The 16,878-nt window shown below is 29.8% G+C and overlaps 1 protein-coding gene across 1 annotated transcript in view; it reads right to left on the bottom strand.

The window, feature by feature from the left end:
• The window catches only part of LOC111623468 (mediator of RNA polymerase II transcription subunit 12-like protein), a 186,218-nt gene that overhangs the window by 104,126 nt on the left and 65,214 nt on the right, over positions 1-16,878 (bottom strand). Inside the window, exons 11-17 of the mRNA XM_023366052.1 lie at positions 14,282-14,381; positions 13,522-13,553; positions 11,951-12,050; positions 10,334-10,626; positions 6,657-6,786; positions 3,119-3,504; positions 1,621-2,025 (exon numbers count right to left, since the gene is read on the bottom strand). Of these exons, the coding sequence (XP_023221820.1) occupies positions 1,621-2,025; positions 3,119-3,504; positions 6,657-6,786; positions 10,334-10,626; positions 11,951-12,050; positions 13,522-13,553; positions 14,282-14,381 (1,446 nt within the window). The remainder of the gene's footprint in view (positions 1-1,620; positions 2,026-3,118; positions 3,505-6,656; positions 6,787-10,333; positions 10,627-11,950; positions 12,051-13,521; positions 13,554-14,281; positions 14,382-16,878) is intronic.

Here is a 16,878-nt window from a genome sequence, read left to right as displayed (position 1 = left end):
ATGGCCAATAGATTTGGCTGAAAACATTTGTTGCATTTTTATTAAATTTCTCAGCAACATAAGGTGGTGTGTCTTGAATTACATTTTGCTGGGTTAGTTTATTTGAAGTAAGTACTGTTTGTGCTTAGTATTTTGAAAGGATCTTGTACTTCAAATTGCTTAAAACATAAGAATTAAGTCCAATATTAAATATAATACATGTAGAAATTTTTAAAAATATTTAGTATGACTTAATTTGAAAAATAATATATGTTCAAGCAAATTCTATTTACATATTAAGAAATTTACTTTTCTAATGATCTTAACATCTACATTTTTCTGATTTGGAGACAAAACACAAATATCTTTCTTAATTCTAACAACAAGGAAGTGTTAGCATTATAAAGGTGAAAATGTTTTTTGAAATAATTTTTTATTAAAAATTTGTAATGCAGTTTACATTAAATTGGACTTGATTAGTTTTATGAAATAATTTTTGATTGATTTTATTAATAAACATTTCATCACGCTTATAAACCTGGAAATAACTTAAAGACAAGTAAAACAGTAAGGTAATATTTGGGACAAGACTATGTCTCGGAGACTCACTACTAAGCGAGATCACTTCGACACTGATGGTGGATCTTGTTCTTATTCTCCAATCTTCTTTGGTATCGCTGGTTTTGAGTGCAATTGTTCAAACTTTGCTGGTCTTGGCCATGGCTACAAGGTTGTCCACGATGCATTTTCGGTGAAATTAACCTATCCAATATCAAAATTTTTCTTCATTGCATGTTGCCTTGGGTTGAATTTTTGTCGATGCCTAATAAAAATTTCCCGTTTTTGAAAAAAATAATTGTGACTATTGTATCATCCGAATTTATTTTTTTATTTTGCACAAACAAAATAAATATATTAATAAATGTAAAAAGAAAAAAAAATTTATATTTCAGAAGTTAGTTTTTATAATATAAAATTATAATGACTCGCACCATCTAGTTTCAAAAACATTCCAATGCTGAAACGAGATATCTTGGGTCAACCGGTCAAGGTCAGCATGTCACGACCAGAGATATTCGGGAATAACATGGGACATGCAAATGGGTTTTTTCAAAGATTCTTTTAATATAAAATTATAAAGACTAGCACCATCTAGTTTCAAAAATGTTCCAATGCTGAAATGAAATATCTTGGGTCAACCGGTCAAGGTCAGCAGGTCACAACCAGAGATATGTCAGGAATAAAACAGGACAGGTAAATGGGTTTATTTGAAGATCCGTTTGTCAAAATTTGATTTTACAATGTTTGCATTTCCAACTTCCCAATGAGCAACACATGCACAAATCTCACACTCTTGCCTGTTTGTAGAAAAAGTGTCACCATTTTGTATTTTATTTTGACTCAGTTCTTGGTCCCTGACTACTTTCAAGTTTAGTTTTTTTTATGTGCGCATAATTTGGGCATCTAATACTCTGTGCCAAATTGCAACTCCTGACATGTACTTCTTCATGCCTCCTAGGTGTCCAGCTGTTGATGGCATTGCGATTTTATAAACAAGACATAGTCTTGTTTATAATTGTCAATAATAAGCTATGCATAAAAATTCAATAACACTCAAATTAAATAATTACAAAGTTTTACCTCATGTTTAATTGATTCAGGTCGATGATCAGGAGGTTCAAACATAGGCAATGGTTCTGGAGGTCTACTTGAATCATTCAAGCCAGCAATACTTAAACTAGTCATTCCAATATATCCAGCACTACCTGGAGCAGGAGAAAGTCCACGAGAAGGATCATGCATAAATCCTGTAAGGGATGGTTCATGCATAAAGAGAGGCTTGTTTACAGTTTGAATATTATTTGGAACTGTTGCTACTTGTTGATTTGTTGTACTAGAAAAACTACCCCTTGAAACCAATTTACACATATAAGCATCATGAGAAAAAACATCATGGCGAATCAATTCAGCAAACAGCAGAACAAGATTAGAGAAAGCTGTTCTATTTCCACTTGAAGATTTCTCATCTAAAACAATAACAGCATTTTATTTACTATATATTAGGTAAAAGTAAAATGCCAAAGCCATTTTTGGGACAAGACTATGTCTTGGAGACTCAGAGCTCGACTGCGCAGTGTTTTCTAAGGAAAAGAAAAAAATGAGCACTTTCCAGTGAGGAAAAGTTGACACCGGTACTCGGGGTCCTGGCATAGATTACAGCGGGCTTTGTTTCCACTGTGGTTATGACTGGTTGCATTGTCATGAGCCTGTTCTTGGCTATGGTAAGTGGGATCACTTTGACGCTCACAATGGGCCTCGTTCTTATTCTTCAATCTTCTTTGGTATCACTGATTTTGAGTGTGATCATTCAAACTTCACCAGCCACAACCACAAGGTCATCCACAATGCATTTTCAGTGAAATTAACCTATCCAATGTCAAAATTTCTCTTCGTTGCATGTCGCCCCAGGTTGAATTTTTGTCAATGCCTAATGAAAATTTCTCATTTTTGAAAAAAATAATCTTGGCTATTGTATTGTCCAAAATTATTTTTTTATTTTGCACAAACAAAATAAATATATTAATAAATGTAAAAACAAAAAAAATTTTGGAAGTTAGTTTTAATATAAAATTATAAAGACTAGCACCATCTAGTTTCAAAAATGTTCCAATGCTGAAATGAAATATCTTGGGTCAACCGGTCAAGGTCAGCAGGTCACAACCAGAGATATGTCAGGAATAAAACAGGACAGGTAAATGGGTTTATTTGAAGATCCGTTTGTCAAAATTTGATTTTACAATGTTTGCATTTCCAACTTCCCAATGAGCAACACATGCACAAATCTCACACTCTTGCCTGTTTGTAGAAAAAGTGTCACCATTTTGTATTTTATTTTGACTCAGTTCTTGGTCCCTGACTACTTTCAAGTTTAGTTTTTTTTATGTGCGCATAATTTGGGCATCTAATACTCTGTGCCAAATTGCAACTCCTGACATGTACTTCTTCATGCCTCCTAGGTGTCCAGCTGTTGATGGCATTGCGATTTTATAAACAAGACATAGTCTTGTTTATAATTGTCAATAATAAGCTATGCATAAAAATTCAATAACACTCAAATTAAATAATTACAAAGTTTTACCTCATGTTTAATTGATTCAGGTCGATGATCAGGAGGTTCAAACATAGGCAATGGTTCTGGAGGTCTACTTGAATCATTCAAGCCAGCAATACTTAAACTAGTCATTCCAATATATCCAGCACTACCTGGAGCAGGAGAAAGTCCACGAGAAGGATCATGCATAAATCCTGTAAGGGATGGTTCATGCATAAAGAGAGGCTTGTTTACAGTTTGAATATTATTTGGAACTGTTGCTACTTGTTGATTTGTTGTACTAGAAAAACTACCCCTTGAAACCAATTTACACATATAAGCATCATGAGAAAAAACATCATGGCGAATCAATTCAGCAAACAGCAGAACAAGATTAGAGAAAGCTGTTCTATTTCCACTTGAAGATTTCTCATCTAAAACAATAACAGCATTTTATTTACTATATACATTTTAAATAAAAAATTTAATTGATATAATTTTTCATTTGAAAACTTAAATTTAATACATTTATGTATTAGATTTTTATAAAATATAAAAATGTTTCAATTTTCTTTAAAAAAAAAAATCAAAAAATTTAATTACAGTAAATCCCATCTAATTTGGACTAAGATGGGGTAAAGATTGTCTGAGTTTACAACATTATAAGTTAATGAGGTGTTTTCTTGGATGATGCAGAAAACAAAATAATGCATATATAATAAATTAATTTATTATTATCAGCTCTATACAGAAGTTTTAATGAGCTTTAGTCGATTATACTGTTGAATTTATTATTACAGAAAATGAGCTCAAAAAATTCCATGACAATAGAGCAACGGTGGGGAACCCCCGGCCCGCGGGCCAGCTACGGCCCGTGAAGAGTTTCTATCCGGCCCGCGAGATGTTTAGAAGAAATTATAAATAAATATTTTTCGATGTAATTTGTCTAGTTTAAATTGAATATTATTTTCTGAAGTGTTGTGGCAGCAATGACAGGAAAAAATAAGTAAGTCATTTTCTTATTCAAACAAAAAATGGGAGAACAGAATTTTTCTAAATCCATCAAGAAAATCTATGTGCAAAAGCTATGCAATTATAAAATGTAATGTCTGTCGTATCCAACTACAAAGTGATGTTTTTATTGTGTTTAAAGTTACTTAGATTTTACAAATAGGTGAGCTGTTCACAGCCCGGCACACGCATTTGTAGAATCTAAGTGACTCATACAACGTGGAATTTATGTAAAACGGAATAATCAACAGTGTTATGGGGGGCGAATGTAGTAATTAATTTCTTTTTATTTATTTATTTATTTATTTATTATTTGCAGTCTAAAAATTTACAGGTCACAAGGTGTCAATTAACTACTATGGCTCGCGGAAAAAACGTAAAATTTATTCTGGCCCATGTTATAAAAAAGGTCGCCCACCCTTGCAATAGAGTATACTGTAATATAATTCACAGAATTGCAAAGACTTCTGGATATCAAAAACACCCATTAATAAGTAATTCTTTCAGTTTTATCTCTTCCAAGAATTCAGTACTGCATACTACCAGGAACAATTAAGAACGTTTACGTGTTTGCATAGCTACTGAAAACTTGCTCAGTATATCAGTGAAGTATGCTCGTTATAACCTTGAACTTGTTACATCCATGTTCATTATAACCAAGTTTGACTGCATTCGATTCTTGGGTGTTTTTGAAGCCAATAAGGCATGGAGGCTAGTGGAGCAGATTAGAGAGGGTATAAATTTTGAAAATATGTACTGACAACTAACAACTTTTTTCTTTTGCAAAATGTCAGTTTGGAATATATTATATGTATAGAAATACCAGCCCAAATTATACTAATAATAAAATGATACAGATAGACCCAAATCGGGCTAGAACTTGGCTAATGAATTGTACAGCTACCTTTAGCCATAATTACATAATATCTGTGTAATTGATTACCCAAGTTCTAGCCCAACAATCAATCCAACACTATCATTTAATTATTTAGAATGTATTAAAACATAATTATTTACGTATTAAATTTTATAAAACTAATATATAATGAATATATAGGGTATCCCAAAAAAATGAACTCACCTTTATCAGTCTTTTTGTCACCTAAACACCTAAATCATGACTGATAAATGACTGACCATTACTAATATATTAAGTTTTGATTTAGGTATTTAGGTGATAAGAACAAAAAACATATGAGTATTGGATTGATAACAAAAGAGTACATTTTTTTGGGACACCCTGTATTAATAATATTTTAATATCACAGTGTAAGGAACCAAGTCTGAGCTTTATTTTTATTTGACTTTTATTTTTGCTTTCATTATATTTTGTTTGGGGCTTATGTTTAGTTAAGACGAAGGTTTCCTCACCATTCACCTTAGTAACTTAAAAATAGAAGAAAAACCAACTCACCGACGAAAGAAAAGCGCCGTAGAAAAACTCGCGCACACTTGCGCTTCCCAAGCGGAAAAAAGTAAGTCCGCACCGAGAAAAAGGGGGGGAAGACCCCACAACCCAGTTAGGAATCGCTAAACCTTAAAAGAATAAAGCATCCCGATAATTGTTAAAAAGAATAATGTAAAAGGTTAGCGAAGTATTGTCGGAAAATAATCTGCCAGATAAACAAGAAAAATTTAATGTTACAGATAAGTATGTAAATGAGGAGAGTGAGCTCATTCAGAATTGTGACGTCACCTCACACTATAAAGCCTCTAACTCAAGTGAAAACGAACGAGGTGAATTCCTGATAGCAACGAGCTTTGGTGAGCTTCGTAGCAGTGAACGAGAGAGGTGTCCGATAGGATTTTGAAGTTATTCGATTTGTGGATCGACGATTATAGAAAGTCTTGAGAGTTTGAGGAAATAGGTTCCTAGTATATTGAGGTGACGATTAGGATCTTTAATTTATAAGAATTATTGTTTATAAGTTAATTCTTTGATTTTGTCGAATTCCAAAGGGGAATAGAATTAAGTTAGAAATAGATTGATTTGAGTTTGTCGGATTGATTCTTGTTGAATTTCATTGAATAAATTATTGTTTGATTTTTACTAAATACTGTATAGAGTTTATTAATAGAAGTTTAATTAAATATTTGATTTTGTTATTGACAAACTTTGTCATTATTTAATTCGGTGCACGCTTAAAGTCCAGGCCTGGCACACTAACGCGAATCCGCGTAAAGTACCCGTTAGGGAACGGCTATTTCCGGCACACAGTAGTGTCGATAATCGTTGGAAAGTCGGAAAAATAATATAGTACTTTACAACAGCACATTAAATTCAATTGGAAAATGTATTAAATCTTTTTTACACGGTATATTCAGATGGAACAAATAATTTATATAGCATTATTGTACATATAAGTTAAATTTTTCTACATAACTTAATAAAACTTTATTTTAGTTGATATATAATTACTATTTTGTAAATTAGTGCAAAATTTATTTTTTAGGAAATAAAATTCTTATCAAATGGCAAAAGAAACAATATAAATGATGAATAATATACTGAAAAAGAACAAAAATATAAAATTATTTATTTTAGTTATTTTTATTATAAAGGATATGTTCTTACCAATAACAGGAGCTTGTGTGTCCAAAAAAGACACTAATAGATTTTGATAAAATGGAATTCCTAATGGTCCCAAACCTGTTGAATCTTGAGAATCTTTTTCATCAGCTAGTTCTGTATCTGTATATTTCTGCTAATGATTAAAACCAAATTTGCTTTATATTGATATGAAAAGTTTATTAGTAAAATTACATTTAGAAACTTTTGTTTATATTATTATATTAAATATATTTGTTTTTTTATTAAAAATAATAAAAACAGACATCTTTAATTTGAAATCCTGAAATTAAAATCATTTTAAAAACATGTTTTACTATGTGAAATCTATAATCATTTGATTAATATAATTAATATAAAATTATACAATAATTGATTATTATAAAATAGTGCATTAGTACTCATTCTACTTTATGAAAATTATGATTTTTTAAATAAAAGAATTTGGTCATGTTATTGAATGCAAAATATTTGCTGATAAAATTTTGTTAAATTTAATTTAAACAAAAATTCATTTTATATTACTTTAATTTTAAATTACAAGCAAACATATATAATAAGCCCAGTAAATCGATATGTTCAATAATAAATGTATTTGACAAATTATTATTAAAACAAAACAAAAAACCACTGAATGATTGCGTGAGAATATGAATTCTTTTGGAAATTTTAAACAGCTTAAACCTTTATAAAATTATTTTTCCATCATTATTTCCCCTGTTCCTCCAGTATTGTTGAAGTTAACCTTTTGACCCAGCCATGTACTGCATCACCTTGAACGTCTTTAGAAGGTCTCCACTCACCACAGGGGATTATTTAATTTCTCCGTTAATACAATGTACAAACTAAGCAGCCAATTAACATCAACAACCACCTGTTACTGTTTAGAGGGTAACCAAAAAGGTCATCTGCAAGGATAGATAGTTTGGCGAGAAACCCTATCACGTTACCGATGGTGGCCAGTCATCACCCCGAGTGACAAGTACATCAATACTGACTGATCAATCGAGGTGACAATGACAGTTCTGCCAATGTCACCTCGATTGATCTTACCCACCTGCGACAATTAATCATGGTATTGTGAAACTTGCTCATCATAAATTTGATGATGGCTGCCAACATGACGGGTAAGTCAATAAAAAATTTACAGAACTGTCAAAGGTTTAAGTAAACAACTGATGCCACAAAGATAATTGCGTCAAATTATTCCCAGATAATTCTCACGCCAACCGTGTATAAAAGACGATTGCACCCGCACCTCTGGGCAATCGCCAGAAAGGAATTCTGGGACCTCTGAACTCTTCAAGCCTACTACTCCCCACTTTGGATCTTTGCAGTTTCTGATCGCCACTGCAACCGAGGTAAAGACTTAGAAAAATTTTTAATTCTCTCTCTCGGTTTAGACTAGATTTTAGGAAATTCACAAATAGTGGACCTATTGGTCCAATGGTCCAGACAGGAAAGATGGACAGCGCCCATCTATTATTGTCATGACGTGGATTTCTTCTTATTATTTTTGCTATTTTCTCTTGATTGAAGATGAATGTATCTGATTGTATCCATATCATTTGTTAATAATTAAATAAGTTATTCTTAATTTCAATAATGTCATCTTTGAATACGACCAATATCTTGTCACGACCTCGCTACCCTTCCCACTCAAATAACCGAAGCCATCCCTGACAAAAGAAGCTGATAAGTGGGGTGGAGCTCACCGCTCCAACCTCCTGTGGTTCACAATTGTGAAAAAATTTCTAAAATATTAAAACAACAATCACATTAATATTTCATATAAGTAAATAGCATGCTTTAGAATATTTGCAACCAATATCAAACAATCAATTAAGATTGATTAACATTTCATATTTTTATCCAGTAAACAAGGTCAACAAACCAATTTGATATTTCAATTTCAAAATGCTTTATTATTAACTTATGAATTCAACATGTTCAATGAAATTTTTGTAATCACAATTAAAACTAATTGTGATTACAATTGATATTACAATGATTTCATTATTGGCTGGTTATAGAATGAAAAATTCTTCCTTCATTTTTTGTAATGTTAATATGTTTTAAAAAATTATAATCTTTTCAAGACAATACAATAGAGCGTCATTTATCTGAAAGCCGGTCAACGGAAAGCATTCCAGTTGGCAAATTTAAATTTCTGCTAGTGCTGTGGTGCTGCAACCTTTGGTTATATCTTGGGCTACTCCAATATTTTTTTGGTTGATGTGTGTGTTTTAGCTGGCAGCACTGGCAATTTTGTGTGGTGTTTTTCTGAGAACTGTGTGTCGTGCTGAATCAAACATTTTTGATAATAGATTAACTTCTAAAGTATCATTTTTTTGTTTTTATATTTTTCAATATATTTATTTTGTTTGTACAAAATAAAGAAATAATTTTTAATGATACAATAGCCACGATTAATATTTTAAAAAGTTTTCGTTAGGCTTAACATCAACAAAAATTCAACGCAAAGCGACACGCAATGGAGAAAAATTTCAACATGGGATAGGTTAATATATTTTTTTGTATGTAATCGGTTATCCAAAAAATAAGTTATCCGAACAACCCCAGTCCCCAATTAATACAGATAAATGACGCTCTACTGTATATTCTGGAAGTTTGAAAATTTTACATTATTTTTTAAAATCATCATCACAATTATTTATGACAATAGCAAAAAACTTCTAAATAAAAATCAACTTTGAAATATTATAAATCATTAGAGTTGCCACAAACTAGCGCTTTGCAAGAGCAAAACGCTAGCAAACGTGCGCTAGCACAGCTGATGACATCAAAGGCTCCGCCCCTTTCTTCTTGCCCGTGCGGTTTTTCCTCTCCTAGCGCAGCAATACGAGAGTACGCTCGCTGTTCACAGAATTCAACAGCTAGAGCAGTCACGCTAGCAATAGAGAGCGGGGAAGATGGATGACTACATGAAAATGTCACATATCGAAAAGAAATAATAGAATTTTATCGATGTATGTAAATTACATGATTAATACATTCAGTATTGAAAAGAAAATAGTATAAATGTTGTATGTAAATAGTAATATATAAATAGTTTTCAGCTAGTAAGCAAGTTTTTCCCATGCCGTTTCAAAGTTCGGAATGAAAACTGACTGATTACAAGTATAAGTTATAATAAAATCTTGTTCTATAGCCAATCCACATCTGTGGAATCCAGGTCATGTGGATTACATTACACGAGCAAATGTTATGTAGTTTGAGGCTGCGTCTTGCCCGCATAGCTTACCTAGCAAAAATGGCTCATAGCTTCATGAGAAAAAAAGGTGGGGTTTGGGAGCGCGACCGAGTGTACACTAGCTCCCATATCCTGTAGTTTGCGGCAGCTCTTATAGAATATTAAACATTAGAAAAAATCTCAAAATAGTTAAAGAAGTCAGATTATTTATTACATTAAGTAATTTTAAGATTTTCAGTTCTATCTTCAGATCATCAAATGTTTAATACAATATATATCCTGATTACTTTAACTGTTTTGAGTTTATTTTAAATGTTTATAGCCATGGAATCATCTTTTCCTGTTTTGAGTCATTATAGAATTTATATATTATAAATATTGATGACAACAACAACAAATTATATATATAAATATAAAAATAAATTAATATATATGCAATAACAGATGTACTATATTATAACTTTCTAACCTCTGATGCTAAATCACTCTGTCTTTTTTCCAAAAGTTTGGCAACAACTAAGGCACGATGATCTCCACTTCGTTTAGTAGTGACTGCCCATTCACATAATAAACGAACAATGGGTTCATCTTGAATCAGTATTTCAGCAACTGTATTTACACCAGTTAGATTCTGATCTCTTTCACTTACTGCTGGAAATATTTTAGCATATAATGTGTCTAAAGAATTTCCCACATCTACTTTATTAAAAAAATGGCGATCCAAGGTATCTAGAGCATTAAGAACACGTTGAATAGTAGCACCTGAAAAATAATATAATTTTCAAATGTCTATGTACAGTACTTGTGAAAAATTTGTGATGTAATAGCTAGTGCAATTATTCTGTAAACTTTTATGATAAATTAAATAAAATTATTGCATAATATCTACAAAATTGATTTCATTAATAAACAAATCACAATTAAAGTAAAATTAGGATATAAACCAATTTATCCAATCATTAAAAAGTCTGAATAGAAAAAATATATTTGAGAGTAGAATCTAACCATTTCCTTATAAATTTAAATCAAAGTTTATATTTCAGGTCATATTTGTTTATTTAAATAAAATATTTATTTTTGAAATAATGCTTAGCATTATTAATCTCAGTAATATAAATTAACTTCTCAAACCATTAGCAAAAATTTTGTAATTATCTGAAATTTTCCATTTCCTGATTGACCAAGTATTGGTAATCTTATAAATTTTAAAAATAAAATTAAATTAAAAATTAAGCATTCTTCTCATCAATTTATTAATTTTTCGACATAACTATTTCTTTTTACTTAAAAATTTTTTATAAATTAGTGATTATTTTCCAAACTAACATTAAATATGTTATGAAGAAAACTAAAATAGGCTTGAATTAAAGAAATATTCATTATTTTATATAAAATGAATTAGAGCATGCTGACAAATTTCATTTGAATGAAATTATATATTTTCAATGTTGCTGAAGTCTCTTTTGGCATCTATTTCCACACAGATATGGGGCTGTTCCTACCATTCAATTCTTTGATCTGTTACATCTGGCAAGACCAAGTGATATGTTCTGCTTTTTTTGTTTCTTATAATGACTATTTTATCCACTTTTGGGTAGAGTGATCACATTTCCCTTGATATGATTGACACAGTGGGTCATGCTCTGGATTGTTGTTAGCAATAAGCAACAGTTTTTTTCCATCTGATCTTCCATATCCGTATAAACTGGGATCAAATACAGTTTGTGTGCAATTTAATCAACTTTTCTATACCTGTCATCTATCTACTTTCATTATTAATTGTATTTACTCTACCACTCTTCTTCAAATATATTCTCTAAGATCATCTAATTATTTAGAAATAAATATATATTAGTATATAAGTATATATTAGTGAATAGACAAATTATAGTCTAGAAATTTATATATAAATCATTTTAATAAAAATATGATCAATCTGACTCAAACAATTTCATTAAACAGAAATTACTTTAAATGTGATTTCATTCAAAAGCCAGTTATAAAAAATATTACTGAACAGATAATTTTTGATAGATATAATCAAATAGAAAAAAATTTTGCTATTCTAAAATTTTAAACAACTAACCTGCAGCAGTTTGCTGCCATTTATCACAAGACCATCTAACTTCAGCAGCTCTACCTCTTTGCTGAATTTGTTGTTCTGCTTGTCTAAGTTCAGCACGGATCTACAAAAACAATAATAATTTTAAACTGTAAACTGTAAAATTAAAATATACTTTAAAACAAAGAATTTTATAACACTTTATATTTTAAAATATTAAATATCAAACATATTATTCTTAGTTTTATTATTGTTCAATAGCTGTTTTATTCTTCAGTATTGCTATGTTTTAATATTTGAAAATAATTATAACATAATTTAATTTTAATAGCACTATAAAATTTCTCTATCATGAACTCTTACTATTATTCAAAATAATTTTTGCTTAAGTTATATATCCTTATTATTTGTAGAGTTATACAAAATATTCTTAAAATGTATATAAATTTATCAAAATAAATTCTGTTTACTACATTATTTAATTTCTGTATCTTCAAATTGTCTTCTTTTTTAGCATTAGTTTGATTTTGGAAACAAGAAATAATCTACAGGAGAACAATTTAGTTCTGCAATCCCATGTTTTTATCACAATTTTCTTAATCAACCATAAAATACCAAACATGCTTTTTGAAAATGCAACCACATTTTTTGTCAATTTTTATGTTATAATAAATTTCAAAACAATGTCAAAATATATCTAAGAAAAAATGTGGGGAAAAAGCATTACATAATAAAATAGCTAAGTAATGTTTTATTAAACAATTAAGAAAAGCAGTTCATAATGTTGCAAATTCAAATATCTTTTTTTTTAAATGCTGTTCAAAATTTGCAAATTTTCCATGTAAAGAAATGAGCAAATGTTTTGTTTTAATTCAAGCTGGCACAAAATTTCACTCAATAAATAGTGTCAAAAACAAAAACTGAAACTTTTTGGTTATTTTAAAGCTTAGTTTTGATCTCTCATAAAAATCGAAACCATGATTTGGTAACTGTGACCAACTCATTCCGTCACATGCCTCTTGCCCTCATAATGTCTGTGCACACTTAATTAATTCCATTTTTTCTTCTTTTTTTATCTCTGCATTTCAGCAAATTTTCTGAATTAATATCTGTAAGCTTAGCTGACATTATTTCATTTTATTGTAGCATTTCTGCAGCTATTGCCATAATATTTTTCTACCGTAAATTTCCCTGGAACTGCTTTAGTTTCATCTGAACTTCAACACACAATTGAAGATATGAACATATTCTGTAACCCTGATGCTCCTTAACTCTAAAGCTGGTATATTTAAAAGTGTGATCTGTATAATAAATTAAATGACCATCTCATATCAAAATTTTGTATATACCAGAAAAATTGTTGTCTTATCTCTTCTTGTCATTTTTCGGTAACTGGTATATTGTTTAGTCATATTATTCATATGCCATAGCCATTGCATCATTTGCTGCTCAATTAGATAATATAATATAAATTTTAAAAATAAAATTAAATTAAAAATTAAGCATTCTTCTCATCAATTTATTAATTTTTCGACATAACTATTTCTTTTTACTTAAAAATTTTTTATAAATTAGTGATTATTTTCCAAACTAACATTAAATATGTTATGAAGAAAACTAAAATAGGCTTGAATTAAAGAAATATTCATTATTTTATATAAAATGAATTAGAGCATGCTGACAAATTTCATTTGAATGAAATTATATATTTTCAATGTTGCTGAAGTCTCTTTTGGCATCTATTTCCACACAGATATGGGGCTGTTCCTACCATTCAATTCTTTGATCTGTTACATCTGGCAAGACCAAGTGATATGTTCTGCTTTTTTTGTTTCTTATAATGACTATTTTATCCACTTTTGGGTAGAGTGATCACATTTCCCTTGATATGATTGACACAGTGGGTCATGCTCTGGATTGTTGTTAGCAATAAGCAACAGTTTTTTTCCATCTGATCTTCCATATCCGTATAAACTGGGATCAAATACAGTTTGTGTGCAATTTAATCAACTTTTCTATACCTGTCATCTATCTACTTTCATTATTAATTGTATTTACTCTACCACTCTTCTTCAAATATATTCTCTAAGATCATCTAATTATTTAGAAATAAATATATATTAGTATATAAGTATATATTAGTGAATAGACAAATTATAGTCTAGAAATTTATATATAAATCATTTTAATAAAAATATGATCAATCTGACTCAAACAATTTCATTAAACAGAAATTACTTTAAATGTGATTTCATTCAAAAGCCAGTTATAAAAAATATTACTGAACAGATAATTTTTGATAGATATAATCAAATAGAAAAAAATTTTGCTATTCTAAAATTTTAAACAACTAACCTGCAGCAGTTTGCTGCCATTTATCACAAGACCATCTAACTTCAGCAGCTCTACCTCTTTGCTGAATTTGTTGTTCTGCTTGTCTAAGTTCAGCACGGATCTACAAAAACAATAATAATTTTAAACTGTAAACTGTAAAATTAAAATATACTTTAAAACAAAGAATTTTATAACACTTTATATTTTAAAATATTAAATATCAAACATATTATTCTTAGTTTTATTATTGTTCAATAGCTGTTTTATTCTTCAGTATTGCTATGTTTTAATATTTGAAAATAATTATAACATAATTTAATTTTAATAGCACTATAAAATTTCTCTATCATGAACTCTTACTATTATTCAAAATAATTTTTGCTTAAGTTATATATCCTTATTATTTGTAGAGTTATACAAAATATTCTTAAAATGTATATAAATTTATCAAAATAAATTCTGTTTACTACATTATTTAATTTCTGTATCTTCAAATTGTCTTCTTTTTTAGCATTAGTTTGATTTTGGAAACAAGAAATAATCTACAGGAGAACAATTTAGTTCTGCAATCCCATGTTTTTATCACAATTTTCTTAATCAACCATAAAATACCAAACATGCTTTTTGAAAATGCAACCACATTTTTTGTCAATTTTTATGTTATAATAAATTTCAAAACAATGTCAAAATATATCTAAGAAAAAATGTGGGGAAAAAGCATTACATAATAAAATAGCTAAGTAATGTTTTATTAAACAATTAAGAAAAGCAGTTCATAATGTTGCAAATTCAAATATCTTTTTTTTTAAATGCTGTTCAAAATTTGCAAATTTTCCATGTAAAGAAATGAGCAAATGTTTTGTTTTAATTCAAGCTGGCACAAAATTTCACTCAATAAATAGTGTCAAAAACAAAAACTGAAACTTTTTGGTTATTTTAAAGCTTAGTTTTGATCTCTCATAAAAATCGAAACCATGATTTGGTAACTGTGACCAACTCATTCCGTCACATGCCTCTTGCCCTCATAATGTCTGTGCACACTTAATTAATTCCATTTTTTCTTCTTTTTTTATCTCTGCATTTCAGCAAATTTTCTGAATTAATATCTGTAAGCTTAGCTGACATTATTTCATTTTATTGTAGCATTTCTGCAGCTATTGCCATAATATTTTTCTACCGTAAATTTCCCTGGAACTGCTTTAGTTTCATCTGAACTTCAACACACAATTGAAGATATGAACATATTCTGTAACCCTGATGCTCCTTAACTCTAAAGCTGGTATATTTAAAAGTGTGATCTGTATAATAAATTAAATGACCATCTCATATCAAAATTTTGTATATACCAGAAAAATTGTTGTCTTATCTCTTCTTGTCATTTTTCGGTAACTGGTATATTGTTTAGTCATATTATTCATATGCCATAGCCATTGCATCATTTGCTGCTCAATTAGATAATATAATATAAATTTTAAAAATTTATTTTTCATTACTGTACTATACTTAAATATTTTGTTTATCCCAATTTTGTGAGTTAAGTTGACCTCTTAGATATTTACTATTACAAATATTAATCTAATAAAATTATTAAACTGATGCAATGGAATTATTGACAGAGAAATATGACAGATGGCAAGAGGTAGCTAAAGATGAGGTATTACATCAAATCTAAGACATATCCTATTTGCAAAATAACTAAAATTTGAAGAAAGTGCATCTTACATTTGAGTACCTAGGGTAATATTTGTTCTTTACCATTACAAACAATAATAGATTCAGCTCTGGACCATTACATAAATTTTTAATAAATACATTTAATTCAGAAGTTTAATATTTTATTTAAATTGGTTAAACTATTAATAGTATCAATTACTGACTTCAAATGAATTTAGGATATCTTTTTTGTGTAAAAGGAAGTAAAACACACTGAGTGTAGCATTAGCAGTTTTTATTTTTGCTAGCATTTTCAACGTATTTATATTCATCATCTTCAAGCGAACAAAAAGTTAAAAACGGAATGCAATGTTCTAATGTAAGTGGTACACATTATTTAAATTAAAATTAAAAACCATTATGAGTGTGCTACAAAATTTAATTATGCTAGATGTTGTAACATCATGCAGTGCATGTGTGGATAGAGATCCATGTTAAAGGTATGATAGCAGATGTATAAGGACCTTGAATAAGTTCTCGCTGTTTTTTTGTGAAAATTAACACTTTATTTTAAAAAAGTTGTAATAAACACGTCACTGAAAGTATTGTCCATCGCTAGCCACTACTTTCTCCCATCGTTCTGGCAGCATTTGAATTCCATGTCGGAAAAACGACACGTCTTTTGAGGCTATCCAAGAATCAATCCATTTTTTGGCATCTTCATAAGAATGGAAGTGCTGCTCAGCCAGGCCATGTGCCATCGATCGGAACAAGTGATAATCCGAAGGGGCGATGTCTGGGGAATACGGCGGGTGGGGTAGGACTTCCCATTTAAGTGTTTCCAAGTACGTTTTCACCGGTTGTGCAACATGTGGCCGAGCATTGTCATGTTGCAAAATCACTTTGTCATGTCTCTGCTCATATAGCGGCCGTTTTTCCTTCAATGCTTGGCTCAAACGCATCAA

Source organism: Centruroides sculpturatus, unplaced genomic scaffold (genome assembly GCF_000671375.1).
Source record: "Centruroides sculpturatus isolate CEXI.00-Female unplaced genomic scaffold, Cexi_2.0 scaffold115, whole genome shotgun sequence".
Taxonomy (NCBI): Eukaryota; Metazoa; Arthropoda; class Arachnida; order Scorpiones; family Buthidae; genus Centruroides; species Centruroides sculpturatus.
This window is presented reverse-complemented; position numbering and strand designations above follow the sequence as displayed.